The following is a 20759-nucleotide window of genomic DNA, read 5'->3' on the forward strand; positions in this document are numbered from 1 at the left end:
AAAATTTAGGTGACAACTCTAATTTTATAAAGTAATCAAACAAGCCAAAGTAAAACAATTAGATAATCAGTTGTCGAAACATACATTATTAGACATAAAGAAGAAAGAACAGTTTATACATTATCAGTAGAGAAGAACAGTTTATACATTATCAACTTATCAGTTAATATTTAACTTTTATAAAAAATATTCATTGCCAGTTAATCATTTCATGTAACATTTGTAAACGAAAAAATGTTTGAAAATTAAAAAAGCGAGTTATTCTAATAAATTCTATTAATTTAAGATTATAAATATTTAAAACATGGCATTTATAAATTGAAAATATATTTTTTTTAATCATGGAATATAATTTTAAAATAATTTTAGATGTAAAATAATTTTACAAATTCCCAAAATACTTTTATATATTTGATATTCAATGTTTTAGCTTACATTTTAAATTATGTTGGATATTTTTACATGAACATGATTAATATTTTTATAATTGTTATAATTAAAAAGAATAAAAAACATATTTTATATAAACAATAAGATAGGAAACAAGACCGTTTATATTAAATAACATTACAATCCGAAGCGCCACTACGGTCTAAGTATTAAGATGTTGAACTAATATATATATTATTCAAACGAATGAATTAATTTCAGAAATAATAATTACGTGTCGATATGGTTGTCGACATTAACGCAATTAATCTGAAATGTAATAATCCCCCCAAAATTCCCCAAATTAATCTTAAAAAACTGTAATAAACTTATTGCGAAAAAATATTGCCTCGGCCGGGAGTCGAACCCGGATCTCTTGCATTCCGTGCGAGCGTCCTGAGCCTTTAGACTACCGAGACCTTAGCAATAATTTTTCGCAATAACCGATATGTATCGAGAGTAACGCATTATTTCAGCGCGCGTTTATAAACAATAAGATAGGAAACAAGACCGTTTATATTAAATAACATTACAATCCGAAGCGCCACTACGGTCTAAGTATTAAGATGTTGAACTAATATATATATTATTCAAACGAATGAATTAATTTCAGAAATAATAATTACGTGTCGATATGGTTGTCGACATTAACGCAATTAATCTGAAATGTAATAATCCCCCCAAAATTCCCCAAATTAATCTTAAAAAACTGTAATAAACTTATTGCGAAAAAATATTGCCTCGGCCGGGAGTCGAACCCGGATCTCTTGCATTCCGTGCGAGCGTCCTGAGCCTTTAGACTACCGAGACCTTAGCAATAATTTTTCGCAATAACCGATATGTATCGAGAGTAACGCATTATTTCAGCGCGCGTTTATAAACAATAAGATAGGAAACAAGACCGTTTATATTAAATAACATTACAATCCGAAGCGCCACTACGGTCTAAGTATTAAGATGTTGAACTAATATATATTATTCAAACGAATGAATTAATTTCAGAAATAATAATTACGTGTCGATATGGTTGTCGACATTAACGCAATTAATCTGAAATGTAATAATCCCCCCAAAATTCCCCAAATTAATCTTAAAAAACTTTTTTAAGATTACGACACGTAATTATTATTTCTGAAATTAATTCATTCATTTGAATAATATATATATTAATTCAACATCTTAATACTTAGACCGTAGTGGCGCTTCGGATTGTAATGTTATATTTTATATAATACGTACATTTGATTATATATAATATTTTATATAATCGAAATGATCTTTACAACAAAAATAATTCCATTTTCCTGATTCATCAACACGATGTACACTTTTTTCTCACATTTTCAGCTTAAAGCATATAAAATAGCAATTTTTCCAATGTTTTAATTGTTGTGCTTTTACACAAAAGTACAAAAAGTTTTTTGTACATATTTCCTTTGTTTATTTTAAAAATAAATTAATTTTTTAATAAATAATTGTGGTTTCATTGTTGTATAATGTCACAGCACATTTGGGAAGGCTCGGTCGTATTTGGAACGTCTTTGGCATTTTAAATAATGCAATTCTTTATTATTTATTTTTTTGCACAATTTGTGTTAAAAAATTATTTAAAGATTGCATTTAAATATATAAATATATATATAAATTATAAAATGCAATATTTTTTTAAAATTATGCAAACTCCCTATTGCAAAAACGTAGCAAAAGAGGCTAAAGTTTTGAATAATCGCGCGTCAAGGAACCAAAATGGCGGCAGTTCGCGATACTTTGTTAATCTAATGACTTTACATAGTCCGTTCTTTAGTCACACAGCACATTCTGTACTATGACACAGTATAGGCACCGATGAGATATTATTAAAGCCGACATCCTTACGGAAGTTCGCGTCCTTGAGAATATTGAAATGATTAATATCCGTATTCATAGTCCTTCCTTGAAGAATGAGGATTTATTATTCCTCATTTCACGTTTCATAAACTTTCCTTGATCAAGAAGCTTTATTAATTTCCTTTTCTCAAAGGAAGTTACGAGTTTCCTTGAAGAGGAGATGCAGTAACCAAGGTTTTCATAACCAAGCAAACCTTCAAATTTATTTTGTTATATCTTTTTACTTTCGATAGCTTTTAATTTAGATCAATCGCATCGACAATTATTTTCGATAGCTTTTTTTCGGAAATAAACTGTGCCAAAAGCATTTTCTCCTTCGTATAATAAGCATTATGGCGAATTCGACTGGAAGCACTGATACATATTAAAGCCGTTGTACACTGATTTAATTTTAGTAGAAAAATAAAATGCAAATATTTTGAATTATGAAATACATATTTTACCTAATAATGGAATGAAATGTATTGAGTATTTCACGTTTTAATCGATTTTTATGTTTATTTAAACATATATTTATGTTATTTTATGTATGTACGGTTGTAATTTTATGTATGGAGGTTTTAATGTGCATTAGTGCATACTTAGTGCATCCAATCGAATTCGCTATTAGTTTTATTTTTGTCCATTATTGTTGTAAAATGCTTAATCACGATTTTATTTAATCGACAATGCCTTTATAATCTTTATTATTCATAATTCATGATATTAGGTTTGCATATATTGGGTCATCTAAAAAGTATTCGCGGTTTTTTGTCACTAGATGGTATTGATGGTCAACACCATCTAGTGACAAAAAACCGCGGATACTTTTTAGATGACCCAATATTATGATATGCAGCTTTCCAGGTTACTAAAATCCCTAAAATATTCCTTCTTTCGGGAAAATAGATTTGTGATCAGTTTATGACTCAAAGAGGCCTTGAAGAATCGAGGAATCCTTCATATATGAAGGCTTCTTCCACCCTTAAAATAAGGAAGAACTATGAATACGGGTGTTAGAGTTAAAAACTGATAATATTATATTAATTTTTTGATTTATTAATTTAGTAGACTAGTAATTTAGTAGAATAGTATTTATGCATTTAGAACTAAATAATATTTGATTTTTCTTTAAAATTGTGATTTCAATGTTATCGTCAAAATTTGATTATTAACAGAGATAATAACTGCAGAGAAAAAAATTGTAATTTTTCTGTAATATATTGTATTGTATTGTATATTGGATTGTAAGAAATTCATTAGATATACACACAACAGAGATACAAACAGCGTGAGGGCTGTGTGGCTCAGTGGCAGAGCGAAAGTCTGTCAACTCGGAGGGAGAGAATAGGCCTAGGATCGAGACGAGGAGCGCTCTGATATTTTTCTCTGTTGTCAATTGTTTATAGAATATTACAAGTATTTATTTATGGAACATTTATATAATTAAAAATCATGAATTTAATAATGCATGAGCCAAATATTTATATTATTAATAGCAAATTTATGTCAATTGTCGATATAATTGTCAACGTTCTTCAATTATCCCTCTGGGCCCTCGGGACTTTTTTATACCGCCGAAAATTTGACGGTCTTTAAAAGGCTGCGTTCGGAAACATCGCTCATTGATGTGCTTCGGTGATTTCAGTGGAGAAGTAGTGGGAGTATCGTGTGCCTTTGTGTGGTGAGTGTTCTCGAACGGCTTCTGTGTGGCGTGTGTGTCATCTCAATTCCATCTCCCCGCTCACATTTAACCCTAACTTCGAGCTAAACAATTCACCGGTGAAGAAAGGCAATGGAATGATTATAAAGAAGAACGATGGCGGTATATGATTGTAAAAAAAAAGTAATATAAGTCATTCCTTCCAAATTTCGAATTTCGATTTGTCGATTCCCTTATGCACTATGCATTATGCGTTATGCAAGTCTGTGCTGCGGCCATAACACACCGGCTCCCCTTGCTTTTCGCATGGGTGGTTTAGTGGCACTCGGTGTGACTCTCTCGAGGTTCCGAATGATCTTACACTAGTGCACACCGAATACACACGAGTATTTCTGAACGGCTGGCGTGTATTAGTGGCACACCAGTGAGTGTTTTCAAACGCAGCCATAGTATCTTGTCGGTGGTATAGATAAGAATAGTAGTTTTAGTGTTCCTTCCAACAAGCGACACGATGCGACACAGTGGTCATGTCATCTTTATTTAATATTGGCAAACAACAAGAATGTAATGATCCATTGTGTCATTTGTGTCGCTTGTTGGAAGGCTTAGTTAAGGGCTCTGCATAATAAAAGGAACAGAGAATAAAAATTTTAACCTATTAGAAATCATGTATTGTGGAATACACAATTTCTGATAGGTTGAAATTCTTATTCTCTGTTCTTTGTTCCTTGTTCCTTTTATTGTGCGGAGTCCCTTATTCCAAAAATAGGGGCAACAGTTTTGCGCAATTTTCAACATGGTACTGTAGGACATAAAGGTCAAAGATACCGACGCAGAGTGAAACTATTGTTCTTATTGGGTCATCTAAAAAGTATCCGCGGTTTTTTGTCACTAGATGTGTGTTGATGGTCATATATCTAGTGACAAAGTACCGCGGATACTTTTTAGATGACCCAATATTTATACTGTGACTATAACTGCTCGTTGACCGCTCAGTAAGCTCTTGTATCTGTTTAGTCTATATTATTAAATTTAATAGAATATGCCACTCAGATGCAATAATTCACTGAGCGCTCAGTGAGCAGTTGTAGTATTGAGAGTGCATTCGGGGAGACACTATTCGCGAATATGGATGCAAATGCTAGCAACGCTGTTCGTGGAGTCAATAGCGCAATAGCAAGCTCCATGAACGATTCTATCGTAGCGTTGGTAGAGTTTAACCAAAGAGATATACTCGTCGAGATTAAGTTAATATAGAGGATTCTGTTTTCAATCACCAATCAAACTTTTTTCTGTAATTTAAATTTTTAAGGTTTTGTAAAGTACGTATTTGTAATGTAAATTTTTAATTTTTTTGTAGTGAATAACAGAACGCAATCTCAATTGCAATTTCTATGATGGCTTGTCATTAGGCTGGAGTGAACAATGTAAATTAGATCAAAAAATTAATAGTTACACCGAGTAAATTAATCAGATAAAAGAATCCTTGAGCATTCATTATCGATTTAAGAAGAAGCATCTATATCTAATAAGAACCTTAAGCATCTACAGTGGAATACTTTGCCACGCTATGCCGCAATAGTAACTTTTTTCTGTACATGGGAATTAAAAATCGTCAGTAATAAGATACTACTCTGACTTTCAAAATTGTAATAAAATCAAATACACAAGTTGAACTTCGTAGAACCTTTGAAAAGTTAAAGATGATACACAAGCAAGAATTATGTTTACTCCAGCGTAGTGCAAGCTATCAATTGCAAAGATTAAAATTGAGATGCATTCACTATGAAATTTGAAATTCACACATTATGTACAGGGTTGGCCATATTCGACGGAAAGATGTTTTTTTTTTCAATCATGGGAAACGTCGTTACTCGATCTAACATCTCTGTCAAAAGTTGCCAGATCTTTCCGTCGAATATGGCCAACCCTGTACACCCAAGGACTTCGATTCTTTCCCTCGATTATTTTTTTAGAACTTCCAAAAATTCAAATTATTTTGTCTTTATGTCAGATTTATTTGCAAACATACATAAGATTTAATTATGTCGTTATTTGTGCACAGACTATAAGCATTAATGTAAAAAGGTGATCATTTCTCAGTTTGTGAAAATTTCCGAGGGAAAGAATCGAAGTCCTTGAATGTTTACTCTACAAAATTCTAAAGAGAGAAAAGTTTGGTGCACTTCTCAGCAAACGAGAATGGATTAAAATGGATTAAATCTTTTTTAATGCGAATTTTAAATCCATGAAAGTGGATTGAATGGATTGAAATGGATTGAATCCCAGCTGATACTAGTTTAATATTTGAAAAAAAAATCATCATTTTTAAGGGTTACAAATTTTATTCCTAAGATATTTATAATAATTATACCTAAAATTAATTACTTCAAATTGATTAAAAAATGCATCTTAGTAGGACCTGGGATCTCTGGGTTATATGTGAATCTTCTACGTTATCCACTACATCACTTCTTCAATTCGTAAATGTGTTATTCATTCTCTACTTCAATTACAGGGTGGGCCATCTATTGGTACGTTTTTGAATTTCGTCGTATGGCAACACCGAACGAGCTACAGACCCGAAATTTTGACAGTTTATTAGTCATACCGTCCGCGGCACGAAACAACATGTTTTCTCTTGAAGAGCGTTTTGAAATTTTAAAAACTTATTTTCAAAGTCAGTGCTGTGTCGCCGAAACTGTACGAATTTTGAAAAGAAATATGGGTCGTGATAGAGCACCCACCGAAGGAGCTATACGCAAATTGGTGAGGAAAGTTCGTGAGAAAGGGATGTTAGTGGATGACATTATATTACGACTGTTTTGAGTGAAATTGGCGCCGAGGTAGTCCAAAATGTCATTAATAATTGGGGTGACCGAATGGCATACTGTAAGGCCAGTAGAGGGAGCCACATGAACGAAATCGTTTTTCATTCTTGACGCGGATACTTTTAGCTTCACAACAAAAAAAAAATTAATAAAAAATATCAATGTATGCTCATTTGATCGCATTTTTAAAAACGTACCAATAGATGGCCCACCCTGTACAACCAGCTAAACTAGTAACGAAATTATACATATATAATAAAAATATCATCATTTAACAGATATAATAAAATATAAACAATTTATATTACTATGAGACAACATTGGGTAAGTGTCGGATAATCTAATCTTGCTTGGCCGATGTCGCGCGCCATGATTAGCTTAATATTCGGGTTGTGTTTGACTTAGTTTGAGAGTGTTCACATCAATCATTCATTTTACTTCTAATCAAAGATAAATAAAGAACATAGCTCAATTATTTTTACGTTACAATTTTTTTGAACTTGATTGGATTAAAATGAAAAATTTCGTACTTATAATTTTAAATAATTTAAATAGCATTTCATTTATGGTCCATTTTTAAATAAAAACTTTTTTTATTCAATTACATTGAAAAATTGCATTTCATATTCACAATTCTGAATTGAATAGTATTCACGATGCACAGAAAATGCTAATATTATTTTTGGATTGAAAGGCATACAGATATGCTCTATGCAATTCATATAAATGAATAAAAATGCATTCAGGATTGAAAAAGATTTATTTTAACATTCATGAATGTATATTTCTGAAAATCTGAATCCATTTTAATCCATTTCAATCCATTCTTATTTGCTGGGTTAAGAACAGAATTCCCTCAAACATTAATCAAACTATGACGAATGTTAAATGCTAGCCACGTTACGCTAAGATCGGATCTGTAAACGCTAATGCTACCAATACACTACCTCGGAAGGAACAATGTTGATAGTGCGCAGTTGTGACATAACACGCTACCATTAGTGGCCTAGTTTCCATCGAGGATCAGAATATAAAAATTAACCAACTACAATCGAGCATTCCCCTGTCACTCGACTATAACAGGGGAATACTCGACTGTAGTTGGTTGGTTTTTACATTCTGATCTGGATTCCTTGGTGGAAACTAGACCACTGACGTCATGATCATGTTTGTTAGCGCTATCTGCAGCTCCACGAACAGGGAATCGATTCTGTACTTGAAATGAGGTAAAAATTATAAAAGTGAGCGAATTTACTAGAATATTGATAATTTCATTGGTCAACATTGAATATACAGAATCGACCTCCAGTAGCGCTAAATAGCACGAATAACGTCTCCCCGAACGCACCCTGAGTGCATCCAGTAGACTTGCTAAAAATACATTTTCATGTACTGCAAGGTTGCCAAGTCAAAAAATAATTTCTGTATAATTTGTAATAAAATTTTCCGAGAAATTTTTGAAAAAAATGTGAGAAATTTTCGAGAAATTTCTGAAAAAAAAAATTTTGTAAAAATCTAGGGAAAAATAAAAAATTAGGTTGCGTTCGGAAACCTATTCCTCAAGGTAGGATTTGCTTAAATCCATTCGTAAACATCATTTTGTCATTATTCCTCGTTCCCAACAACGTTCCCAAAAATTCCCAGAATGTACTCTGCGTGCCTCACTCGGGAAAGATTACTTGCACAGTGCATCAAATTACATCAAGTACGATATATTTTTCAAGCGTGTATTCACATGTATTGGGTCATTGATGGGTTGACCATCAACATCATCTAGTGACAAAAAACCACGGATACTTTTTAGACGACCCAATACAATATAATGAATAAAATAATTAAAATAAATAAATTGTCATACTATGTTGTAGAAAATGTGAAGAAAACACCGATTTTTGACACGAAAAAAGAAAAAGGTCTTCTATAAAACAAAACAAGTAAATGCAATTATTTAAATTGTTTAATCCCTTTTATTAACGCATGTATTTTTATTTATACGTTAGTTATTTTGACATAATTTATAGATATTTATATCTGTAGCAAGTTTTAGTCTGTTTATTTACTATTAACTTTTCTGGAATATACATGTAAATATGTGTGTAAATGAAGATATTTTATGTATTATTGAGATTATGTCATTGTTATCAGTTTTTTCCTCAGTCTTTGCTCTAACTGTTCGGGAGGTTTTTGTTTCTTATCGTCACATTTACCGAGATAGTCACGTGACGTTTCCTCGATAAGTTAACAAAAATTTTTTGTACTATCGACAACTGTCGGTCACTAGTGATCGCTAACGGTTATGATTAAAAATAATTGAAAAAGAGTAGTAGTAGTATCCATACAACACAGAAGATTGAAACAATATTGTTGCAATGTTGCAATATTGCAGATTAGAATGTAACATTCCAGAGATATTACAGACATGTAAATTAACAATATGCCTGCAAAATGTCAGTAATATGCTTGTAATATTTCACAAAGATTGCAAAACTATAATTCTTTAATTGTTACAATAATAATAATATAAAAATATAAGTTTTTACAATAATGTAGTACAGTTTTTTAGATTAACAGTCGTTTTTATGATGTAATAATTAATATAATTCATTTTATATTTAAATAAAAAATTTATTGATATATTATTTGACGGCCATTTCATTAGCTAAGTTTTATATAATTATTTTAAATATGAAATTAAAAGATTCTATAATACCTTATGACATAAACAGTAACCGATGTCGATCTCGCAGTGAACATAAAGGGATGATTGATCTTATCGAGCGCTAACTAAAATCTATCGCTGAGGCTTACAAAAGATCCGCACGCAAAACGCTATGACATCAGAGAAAGGGAGAGAGAGAGAGAAAAGAAAAAAGAACTGATTCAAGCGCCGCAACTAACGCTTGCAACACTACAGTACTCCCCTCCTAGTGTAGACGTTAAGGAAAGAAATACTGATTAAATTATCGCTAGAACGAAAATAACAGAAAATAAAATTAATGAAACAAACAGAACTTATCCTTATTGATAGCTTAATGTAATATTGCGTGAATTAATCCTTAAATCTAATAGTCTTCTGTTTGGTTGCTGGTTTAGATATGTCTTTGCTTCACAGAGAGAGACAGAGAGAGAGAGAGAGAGAGAGAGAGAGAGACAGACAGAGAGAGAGAAAGAGAGAGGAAAATCGGGAAAAAGAACTGACTTGAGCGTTGCAACTAACGCTTGCGACGCCATAAATCGATGGGTTCGGAACATTTCTCGGTTTAGTTCCGGAACTGCCAATATCTAAAAAATAAGCTAAGTTAATCTGTTCGGAATACACTCACAAGTGTCCTATAAATAAAACATTAATGTCCATTTCCATCAATGTAGATTAAATTTAATCTCGGTTTAACTTACTCTTTGTCTTTTTCTAGTTCTAAAGATTAGAAAAAGACAAAGAATAAATTGAACCGAAATTAAAGTTAATCTACGTTGATGTAAATAGGCATAGATGTTAAACAAGGACACAGATGATGAATCCATAGCATCGGTGGCATCCGAGCGACATTTTCGAACGCAGGCAATGAACGTCGAGTATCAACATGAAAATGCACCTTCACATGATTACCACCTGATGAATTTTGGTGAATTTGGGATCAGAAATCTGGTGATTAAATTTTTAAATCCGCGACAATACTGAAACTGGTTCAGTCTGTTTTGTGATTTATATACGTGGTTCTTCATGGGTTTATTGTGTCGTTAAATTCCTGTCGCTTTATTGGCTCTTTTCTGCGATTCTGTCATCCGGTATACTGTTGCGGAACACGGTGCTTGTATTTCATTAAGAAATCGATAGGTGAGCTATCCGCTTATAGCAGTATTCATTATTCGTAAAATGTAACCTTAAGCAAGTGGTACGTTAATACCTCGTTAGATGACATTCTCGCGGATCTTTCTCTTTCCTTCTCTGTACGTATACATAATATATTCAATTGACATTCGATATCATTCGTATCTTGTTCTCTCATTGAATCATATTTCGAATTTTCGAGTCACGAAGCATCAGTTACACATTGCGCTCTATCGTTTCTACGACGACGAAGCAAAAGTGTTTGATCGATTAGACTTAGATGAAGAGACATATTTGATGAATAAATAGAAGCACCAACAATTTACAAAGAATATTTTTCGATAAAGGAGATTAATGAAAATGTATAATTTTAAATTTGGCTTTAATCATCGCGCGCGCGCACGCGCGCGCGGTCACACACACACACACACACACACACAAAGGTAGGGGTGTGTGTGTGTGTGTGTGTGTGTGCGTGCGTGCGTGCGTGCGTGCGTGCGCGCGCGCGCGTGTGAGTGTGTGTATATTAGACTGCAAGGAAAAAATATTTTTTTTTTAATCGATCTCTTAGTTCAAAAGCTTCCATTTCGTGCCAAAAGAACATTTCTAAATTTTTATCAAAAAAATATTGAGATACAGACTAGTGAACGATTTTTAAATCAGTTTCGATTTTCCTAAATATATGTTTGATTTGATGCAAAAATAACTTAATCCAGATTTTAAATGTGATATTGTATGTTTGTTGGTCGCTGAACATGATGCAATAATTTATTTAACCCTACAAAATACATCTTAAGAAGTACAGCCCGATTATTGAAAAAATGATCAAATTTCGAATTCAAAGTCGATTTTAACAAGGTTCCAAGCGTTCAAATATGTCGTTACTCCCCTGAAATTGTAGGTCTGTTCACCTAGACCAAGATCTAGTTGGAATTTTCTACAAGGCAAAAAGTTGTATTTAATTGAATTTGTAAAAAAATTGTTTCTCTTTTTAAAAATGTTTTATAATCCAGTTAAATGCAATTTTTAAAGATCTTGTAGGAAGGAAAATTCCAACTGGATCTTGTTCTGGGTGAACAGACCTACAATTTAAAGGGAGTAATAACTCATTTGAATGCTTGGAATGTTGCTAAAATCAATCTTAACTCAAAGGTCATTTTTTGATTTTTTATATTAATAAAATCATAAAATTGTAAAAAATAAAAGGGGCATTAGGAGTCAGCGCCAGAAATCAATTGCACAAAAATCAATAGAAATAACAAAATTTAGCACGTTTCGACTCTGTTTTGAGCCACCATCAGCACAATGAATAATAATAAATAATAAATTAAATATCATGAAAATGCATTCCTGTTGTGCGATTATGACTGCAATGTGGTGAGAAGTTCCATCATCATCTTGAATGTTGTGTCAATCAGTTGCATCGCTGAGTGGAAGTATGATAGTCAATCTCAAATTGAGGAATTGCAAAGATTTGAACGTGGCAACATATTATAATGGATAGACGCATTAAATTTTGACGATACTTGATCTACGGTTATGGCGGCTATGTGGTGACTATTGTTTTTTTTCAAAATTCTCCATCTATTATAATATGTTGCCACATTAAAATCTTTGTAATTGGCAACTGATTGGCACAATACTCAAGATGTTGATGATGGAGCCCTCCTCACCACATTGCAGTTATAATCACGTAAGGGGAATGCGTTTCCATGATATGGTTTAATTTATTATTTATTATTATTCATTGTGCTGATGATGGTTCAAAACGATGTCGAAACGTATTAAATTTTCATTATCTCTATTGTTTTTTTGCGCAATTGATTTTCAGCGCAGACTCCTAATGCCCCTTTTGTTTTTCGTATATTTTTATGATTTTATTATATTATATTATATTTTAAGTAAAGAAGTCTTTATTAATTGATTCAGTGTAATCATTGTATTTAATTATAATATTATATTTTTCATATTAATCGGGCTATATTTTTTAAGACGTATATCGTAAAGCTAAATGAATTATTACATTGTGTTTAGCGACTAAAAAAACATACTGTACCATATTTAAAATTTGGATTATGCCATTTTTCATAAAATCAAACATGTGTTAAGGAAAATCGAAACTTTGATTTAAGAATTGTTTACTAGCGATTTCTAAATCTTAATATTTTTTGATAAAAATTTAGGAGTGTTCTTTTGACATTAAAATAACTTGTTACTTGTAACAAATTTATAGTTTTACAAATTATTATAGTATTACAAGTTATATTTTTTTGCCTTTTTTTGCCTCATTGGTAACTGCGTTACTCTCTATATATATATATATATTTTTTTTTTTGGTAATGGAAGTTTTGGGCTGAGAGGCCGATTAAAAAAAAAATCTTTTTTTCCTTGTCTGTCTAATATGTATATACATATAGGAAATTAAAGTAACTTGTTACTTGTAACAAATTTATAGTTTTACAAATTATTATAGTATTACAAGTTACATTTTTTTGCCTTTTTTTGCCTCATTGGTAACTGCGTTACTCTATATATATATATTTTTTTTTTGGTAAGTTAACGAATTTTACAATTACTTTTTGTATTTTTAACCTATTTGTGACATAATTTTTGTTTATTCAAGTCATTAAATAGTATTCATGATTTGTTCTGATTTCAAGACTGTTTTAATGTCGTAAGATGTTAGTACGCCTCTGTGATTAGTTTATTTCTTATTAAATTTTTAAGATAACCTATTGTTTTTAAAAAGAAAATTTTTGATTGGAGTTTGATATTTATGCATAATAATATGTTAAAGTAAATTCGTATATAAATAAAATTGTCCAAACTGCGTGCCAATTAAAATTTATCTTATAACATAATCCTGATTAAAACTAGAATAATAATATAACAAATTAAACTGATAAGTAATTTAATGATGTGTATACGTTGATAAGCGTCTTAAAGTATTATGAAAAATTTATTCTGAAAAATATCAGCCGCTTAGCAGTTCAAGATTGAAAATTTAGGCGTGTATAGATCATATAATTGCATGTATATTGTATTCACTTAAATATTAAGATTTGGCTCTCTCGGAATGATATGAGGGAAGTTACATATAATAAATTACTTGATATATAAAGCTTTATTTTTTTTTTCAAATAAGTACGATCATGTAAATGATATACATAAATATGATAGACGTCAATAATCGATCAAAGTTAGATGTTATGAATACAATATATATTCTTAATTTAAATTTAATTATCTCAGATATGACTGTGCGCTGAAATGTTCGAACATTAACCACAATCGATCTGAGACGTTAATAATATAAATATGATAAGGCGAAACATCCCTATATATGAAATAATCCCCCCTAAATTAACAATCTGAGATAATTAAAGATAATTAAATTTATATTAAGAATATATATTGTGTTCATAATATCTAACTTTGACCGATTATTGGCATTCTCTATCATATTTATGTATTTCATTTTTTTAGTTTTTCCTTGAAAACCCAATGTTTCTGTAATCTTGAAATCTGTAAAATATGTGATAAATTGAGATATCTATCGCATGTAGAAGTATAAAATAATTCCTAAAATGCTTAGCTGTCAACTGTTGCAGTGCTCTTGCAGCGATTTTTGACAGCTGAGGAATATATCATTATTTTAGGAATTATTTTACACTTCTACGTAATATATCAGAATTTGCTAATATCTCAATTTGCCACATATTTTATCTCAGAATATACGAAATTATGTTTTTAAGGAAATACTACAAAGTAAAGCTAGTGTCATTGGTGTTATATTTTGGGGGGTTCCATTTACAAATAAAAAAGAAAAAAATTAAATAATAATAAACAATTTATTAAGACTGTCTAAAGGTACTTTTTTAATACTGATATTCTACGCTCATTTTTAGTGTTAAAAGAGGTCACGTGATTAAAATTAATGCTTGATATTCATTAATTTTTATTACGTGATCTGTTTTGATGCTGAAAATGTCGAGCATCAGCATGAAAAAGCTTAATGTGAATACACAATAAGAGATAAAGCCTATAACGGTCGAAGCTGGATCTTGGAAGTGTTTTATTTCCATGTGAACTTATATACTATATGTAGTCATTTGAATTGCACCGAATTGATTTTTTGGAGGGACTTAAAAACAACTGAACTACTGTAATAATGTCACAAATTAAATTGACAAACATTATATGTATGGTCTCAGGAAATTGTTTATTATTATTTTCATGCTATTACTATATGGATTAGACAAGAACAAACAATTAAAATTGATTCACTTTTGTCTAACTCATGTAATAATATGGAAGAGAATCACATACGGACATCACCTGATGAGGTTTGGTATACGAAAAAAATCGAGATGACCATTTAAATTTCTTTCTGCTCTTATTTTCGCTTAAGTCATGTATGATTTATTATAACGATACTATTGAGATTTGATTTACGTGAATCTAAGAAATCCAGAATATCTATTTGTCATATGTTGATTTTGTAGCAATGTGAATTCCATTGTTGTCATAACTTTCTAACAAATGTACTTTTTAGAAATATACGAAGCGCTTATACAGGATGAGAAAGAAGTCCTGGATCGGTAAAATATCTCAAAAACGAAGCATTTTTGAAAAAAATGTTTCATACAAAAGTTGTAAGGTTTAAAATGATCTATTTATTGATTTGATCATATGAATTGATACAGTTTAACTTTGTAGTATAACCAAGGTCAGATTAAGATCACATTGATTTTTTAAAATGGAACACTAATTTTTTATTCCAGAATCTAATAAATGGTGTCAAGAGCTTTTTAAAACACTACAATAAAGTTTATTTTCATTAAGTACTTTTCGAGTTGAATGAGGCTTGAAGATTATAGTATTACCGGCATTTGTATTACTCAAGGTATTCGTTCGATGACTAAAATCTCCTGAATATTGTTCAGGATCATGATCTTGATAACGTTTGTCAAGATTAAGGCCATTGCAGGTTATTTATTTTCATTTTTACATAAAAACCAAAAATTATTACAATAGTTTTGATCTTAATAAATGATATCAACACCCCATGATTTTAAGCAACATTTAAAAGGTTTTAGTTGTTGGCCCTATACTTCGTGTAATACTAATGCCAGCGATACTGTAACTTTCAAACTTCATAACTCGAAAAGTACTTAATAAAAATGAATTTATTATAGTGTTTTAAAAAGAGTTCCTGATACCGGCTATTACATTTTCGAATAAAAAAATAGGGTGTTTCATAATAAAAAAAAATCGATGTGACCTTGACTTGATCTTGTGATGCCACCCAAGATCAAATTGACCAGAACAGTAAATAAATAATTTGAAATCCTACAATTTTTGTGTATGAAACATTTTTATCAAAAATGTTTTGTTTTTGATGAATTAGATATTCCACCGGAACTTTTTCCTCATTCTGTATATATAATAATCCATTTTAAGCAATACAGTCAATTTTCTCTGAAATTATTAATGATACGAAAAAATATTTTAGATGAAAATAGAACGTTTTTGAGGGGGACATATTTTGATGTTATTTTTCTTCTAAATGCAGGCAGCAAAAAGATATGAAAGTCATTTCTGCTTTTTCAAATGGAATTATATGATGTTTTTACATAGTATGATTCCTTTTAATTATTTTGCATATAAAAGTATTACAGTAAAAATATCAGAAAATATCGTTTACGAAATATTTAATGTTTTATGTCAAAATGTGCCAGAATAAAGTATAAAATTTCGCAAATCTTGATTTTTTAAATATCTCTATCTTGACTTTCAAATGCAGAATAAAAAAATCATATTGTTTCATTTGAAAAAATGAAGGAGACCTTCATATTTTTTTGGCATCTTTATCTAGAAGAAAAATAACATGACCAAAATACGTTCCTCTTAAAATCGGTCAATTTTTATCTAAAATACTTTTTTATATTAATAATTTCGGAGGAATTATTAACTGTATTGATTGAAATGGACTATCCTATATATCATTGTTGCATTCTAAGTTGAAATAAATACTCATACAGAATAAATATGTGAACATAATATAAGGTAATTTATCTTTGTGAATCTAATTGTAATCTGATAAAGAGAGAGAGGAGTACTACAGCAAAGGAATTATTTATTTTTTAAAATTATAAACAAAATATTTATCCAATTTTTTGTTAAAGTTATATGAAAATAATTTTTGTTGCAGAGAAATGAAATGAGATCAAGACACTTTTTCAGAAATGAAAACCTAATGAAAGAACTGAATTTGCCGTCATAATGGAACCATTACTTACGAGCAAGGTTCTCCGAGCTCCCAATTTAAAAAGGGGTCAAGAAAATATTAGGATACAAGACAGAGTGAGTAAATTATGAACTTCATTATTATACACCTTATTATATATATTTTTCATATTAGGCCAAGTCTTTCTACAAGTCTTTTAATAAGTCGGAAATTAGCAACAGTCGGAAATAACTCACCAAACAATTCATTATCTTAATCCTCTGTCTCCATCGTGAGTCTTTCAACAAACAGTTAAAATTTCAAATAGCTGTAGATGGATTAAGGGCTGCCGCACACAAAATTCCGCAGTGACCGTAAAACATGAATTTAAGTCGATGAATCAATCAGAATATTGCTTTAGGTCTACATAATCTAACCGAAATGGAAATGACAGTAAATTTATCCATAATCTCGCAATAAGGTGAATTTTAACTAGTTAAAACTCGCCTTATGGATAAGTTTATTTTTATTTCCATTAGAGTAGATCTAAAGCAGTATCCCGACTGGCTCATTGGCTTAAATTCACGCTTAAAGTTACTGTTACAGAAATTTTGTCTGTGGCAGTCCTAAGGCCATGGCACATAAAAAAATTTAAGACGTAAGATTTAAGCCATGGCACATAAAAAAACGTAATTAGTAAGGCGAATTGGCCAATCACGGTAGAGATCGTAAGGCCAGTAGCGAATCCAATGTTACGATTTCCTTACTGCTTATGTCTTACGGCCTTACGTTTTTGTATGTGCCATGGGCTTTAAGCAGTAAGCGAATTGACTAATAATAATAGAGATCGTAATGCCTAGCTCTGACTGAACGCAGCAAGCGTCAAGCAGTGGAGCAGTAACTAACCAGCGAGGCAATATTTTTTACGTCATTGTAAATATCGCCTTGCTGATTGATTGCTGCTCTACTGCCTGACGTCTGAACTAGGCATAAGTCCAGATCTACAATAGGTGTTTTAAGCCTTAAATTGTAAGAAATTGAGAAACTACAGTCGAATGCGAGGAGAATAATTTATTGTGATTTGCCCATTCTTTATGACTTAAGGCTTAAAAGTCTATTGCAGATTCGGAATTAGAGCTGTCGCAGACAAAATTTCTGTAATAGTAATCTTAAGACGTAAACTTAAGTCGATGAGCTAATCACGATACTGCTACGTACTCTAACGGAAATATCTAATAGAAATAGCAGTAAACTTATCCATAAGGCGAGTTTTAATCGGTTGAAATTTACTTTATGAGATCTCCGCCTGGGAGATTATGGTAAGAGTCTGAGCACAAGAATTATCATAACACTTACTTAGAGATTTAAGTTGTAGACGTAAGTAACACACAAGCTTTAGCGTATGACATACGACTATTTGCCGATTTTGGAGACACGATAATAAGTTGTATGATAATAAGTTATATCATACGTGAAAGCTTGTACGTTACTTATATCTACAACTTAAGTCTAATAAGTATTAATAATAAGTATTACGACAATTCTTGTGCTCAGTTTACTGTTATTTCTATTTCCATTAGATTACGTAATCTAAAGCAGTATCCTCTCTCTCTGATTGGTTTATCAGTTTACACCTTACGCATATTGTTACGGAATTTTGTGTGCGGCAGACCTTAGGGAGAGAGTCGGAGATTCTAATCTAAAAGAGTAGGTCCAATGTCGAGAAGATATAATTGCAATAATCTCAGAACAATCTCAAACTGCGATTGAGATCTGATACATTCTGCAAACTAATGTGCGCGATACTATCTCCTATAGAATTTCTCCGCGAATGTCTACAGTTTCAGGGTAGTTTCCGGAAATCATAAAAATGGGAGAGTTGCAGTCGATTACCTAGGTCCAGTTCCATAACTGACAGTTAACTCATAACTGAGGTTCAACTTATTCATTGTCTCTTTCCAATTTTAGAATTGGAAAAAGATGAGAAACAAGTTGAACCTCGGTTAAAAGTTAACCATTAGTTGTAAAACTGGGCCTTATACATGCACACACATATACAACTAGGCGCGCGCGCTCACATTATTGCATTAGATAAGATGGGGATAGATTAGGCGAGATTATTAATCCTAGTAGACTATTGTTATTTTTGGTTATCTTCCCGGCTACACCAGGGTTTGTGAAACTTTGTCACGCTATATCTCTGGACTGAATATGTATTTTTTTAACTCAAAACGTGTGAAATTTATTAACCTCGAAGTTAAACAAAGACAGATAAATATGAATCAAATAAATATTTTATTTTTAATTAATTATAATGTTTTAAAGAAATTTTATTGAAAAAATTCGCAAAAAATGACTACTTTAGATATAAAATTCTCAAATTTTTAATTTAATGTTCAAGCAAAAACCCGTAGGATTTTTTTAGTTGACCCTTTTGGACTTACAAAAAAAATACAGTATGATATGAATCGCTCAAAAAAGTATAATTATTCGAACTATCGACATTTTTGAAAAATTTATATATTATAAGTTTAATTAATAAATAAATTTTATTATTTAAACAAAATAAAATGATAGATAAAGAATTGATGTATAAATATTATATAAATATTATAGTATATATAATTATTATAGTATATATAATTATTATAGTATATATAATTAGTTATAAGGTATAATAGTATGTATAATAAGTTTATTAGGATTTAGTTTAGAGGATGATGCAACACTCGCTCTAAAGCAATACATCGCGGCCGAGCGATCTCCGAAGATTGACAGAGATTATAAAATTTCTATTATTTATTATATTGAAATAATTCTTTTTAATTCTATTAAGTGTACAAATAAGTTTCCGCCATTTTTTATCAAAAATTAAGCATTTATTGATGTAAGTCAAAATGTAAGTGCAAATTCTTTTTGCGTTTGGCACGAATCTTCATTCAATAATGCTTCCAATTCCGCGTCTTCGTACATTTTCGGCCTTCCGCTTCTTTGTCTTCGACGTCAAATTCACCGTTCTTAAATTTTTGAAACTATTCACGACAACTTCTCTCACTTAAGGCAGCCTCACCATATGCTTCTACAAGCAATCGATGAGCCTCAGCTGCAGATTTCTTTAAATTAAAGAAGTAAATCAAAAGTTCCCGCAAATGACGCTTATTCTGCTCAAAACTCGGCATTTTCGCACAAAAAAAAATATATGATGCTGATACAAAATCACTAGTATTTCAAGGTTATGTTGTTAACAGATGTCCAACCTTACGATATAATGTTTTACATCAGATAATTTTAACCATAGCTTGCTAGTGACGCCGTCTTTTGTCAAACGGCAGAAATTTATTTGTACACCTAATACATTTTTATGTACTTACTTTTATCCGAAATTCAGTAACTTACAAATTAGTCATGTATGGGTCTCAAGTACCTTCTTCGAACTTTCGTGCATTCTCTATCAAGAATAATGCAAAAAAAACCCTTGCAGGCTTATTATATTTATGGACAGTTAAAGTTTTTTTCAGCCTCAATCCGGGTCTTCAAGTTATATTATAAAAAAGTTACAGCAATGTAAAAAATCGCATACGTTGGACCCATGAATAGTTTGATATAGTTAATATACCTTTTTTTAAATTGAATTTTATTGTAATTTGTATTACAAAAGCATGTACCGAAGTGATCACAGATATATAAATTATTGTTTCCCGAACGAACTGTGATATGTATGTATATATAGAGTGTACAACATTGCGAATTCTTTATGATAGGGTAGGTCTGTTCTTTTTAGCTGAAGTTGTACGGTTCATCTTTCTTCCTTTTCTCTCCACGTTGGAGAGATAAAGAGAAAAGATGAATCGTGCAAGAAATTTAGCTAAAAAGAACAAGTGACTTTCGGATATAATCTGTACCAACCTGGCC

At 31.1% G+C, this 20759-nt stretch overlaps 1 protein-coding gene across 9 annotated transcripts in view; it reads left to right on the plus strand.

The window, feature by feature from the left end:
- Positions 1-10396: 10396 nt before the first annotated feature.
- Wdr62 (WD repeat domain 62) overlaps positions 10397-20759 on the plus strand; it is a 55133-nt gene continuing 44770 nt past the window's right edge. For 4 of the 9 annotated variants that reach the window (XM_087408402.1, XM_087408515.1, XM_011070920.2 and 1 more), the window contains exons 1-2: positions 10398-10624; positions 16833-16984. In XM_087408402.1, the coding sequence (XP_087264528.1) occupies positions 16904-16984 (81 nt within the window). In that variant the 5' untranslated portion in view covers positions 10398-10624; positions 16833-16903. Of the gene's footprint in view, positions 10738-16832; positions 16985-20759 lie in introns of all 9 variants that reach the window. The other 5 variants (XM_011070925.2, XM_011070926.2, XM_011070927.2 and 2 more) reach the window with 3 other exon arrangements.

The sequence above is a fragment of the Acromyrmex echinatior genome, chromosome 1 (assembly GCF_024713525.1).
Source record: "Acromyrmex echinatior isolate Ae372 chromosome 1, ASM2471352v2, whole genome shotgun sequence".
Lineage (NCBI taxonomy): Eukaryota > Metazoa > Arthropoda > Insecta > Hymenoptera > Formicidae > Acromyrmex > Acromyrmex echinatior.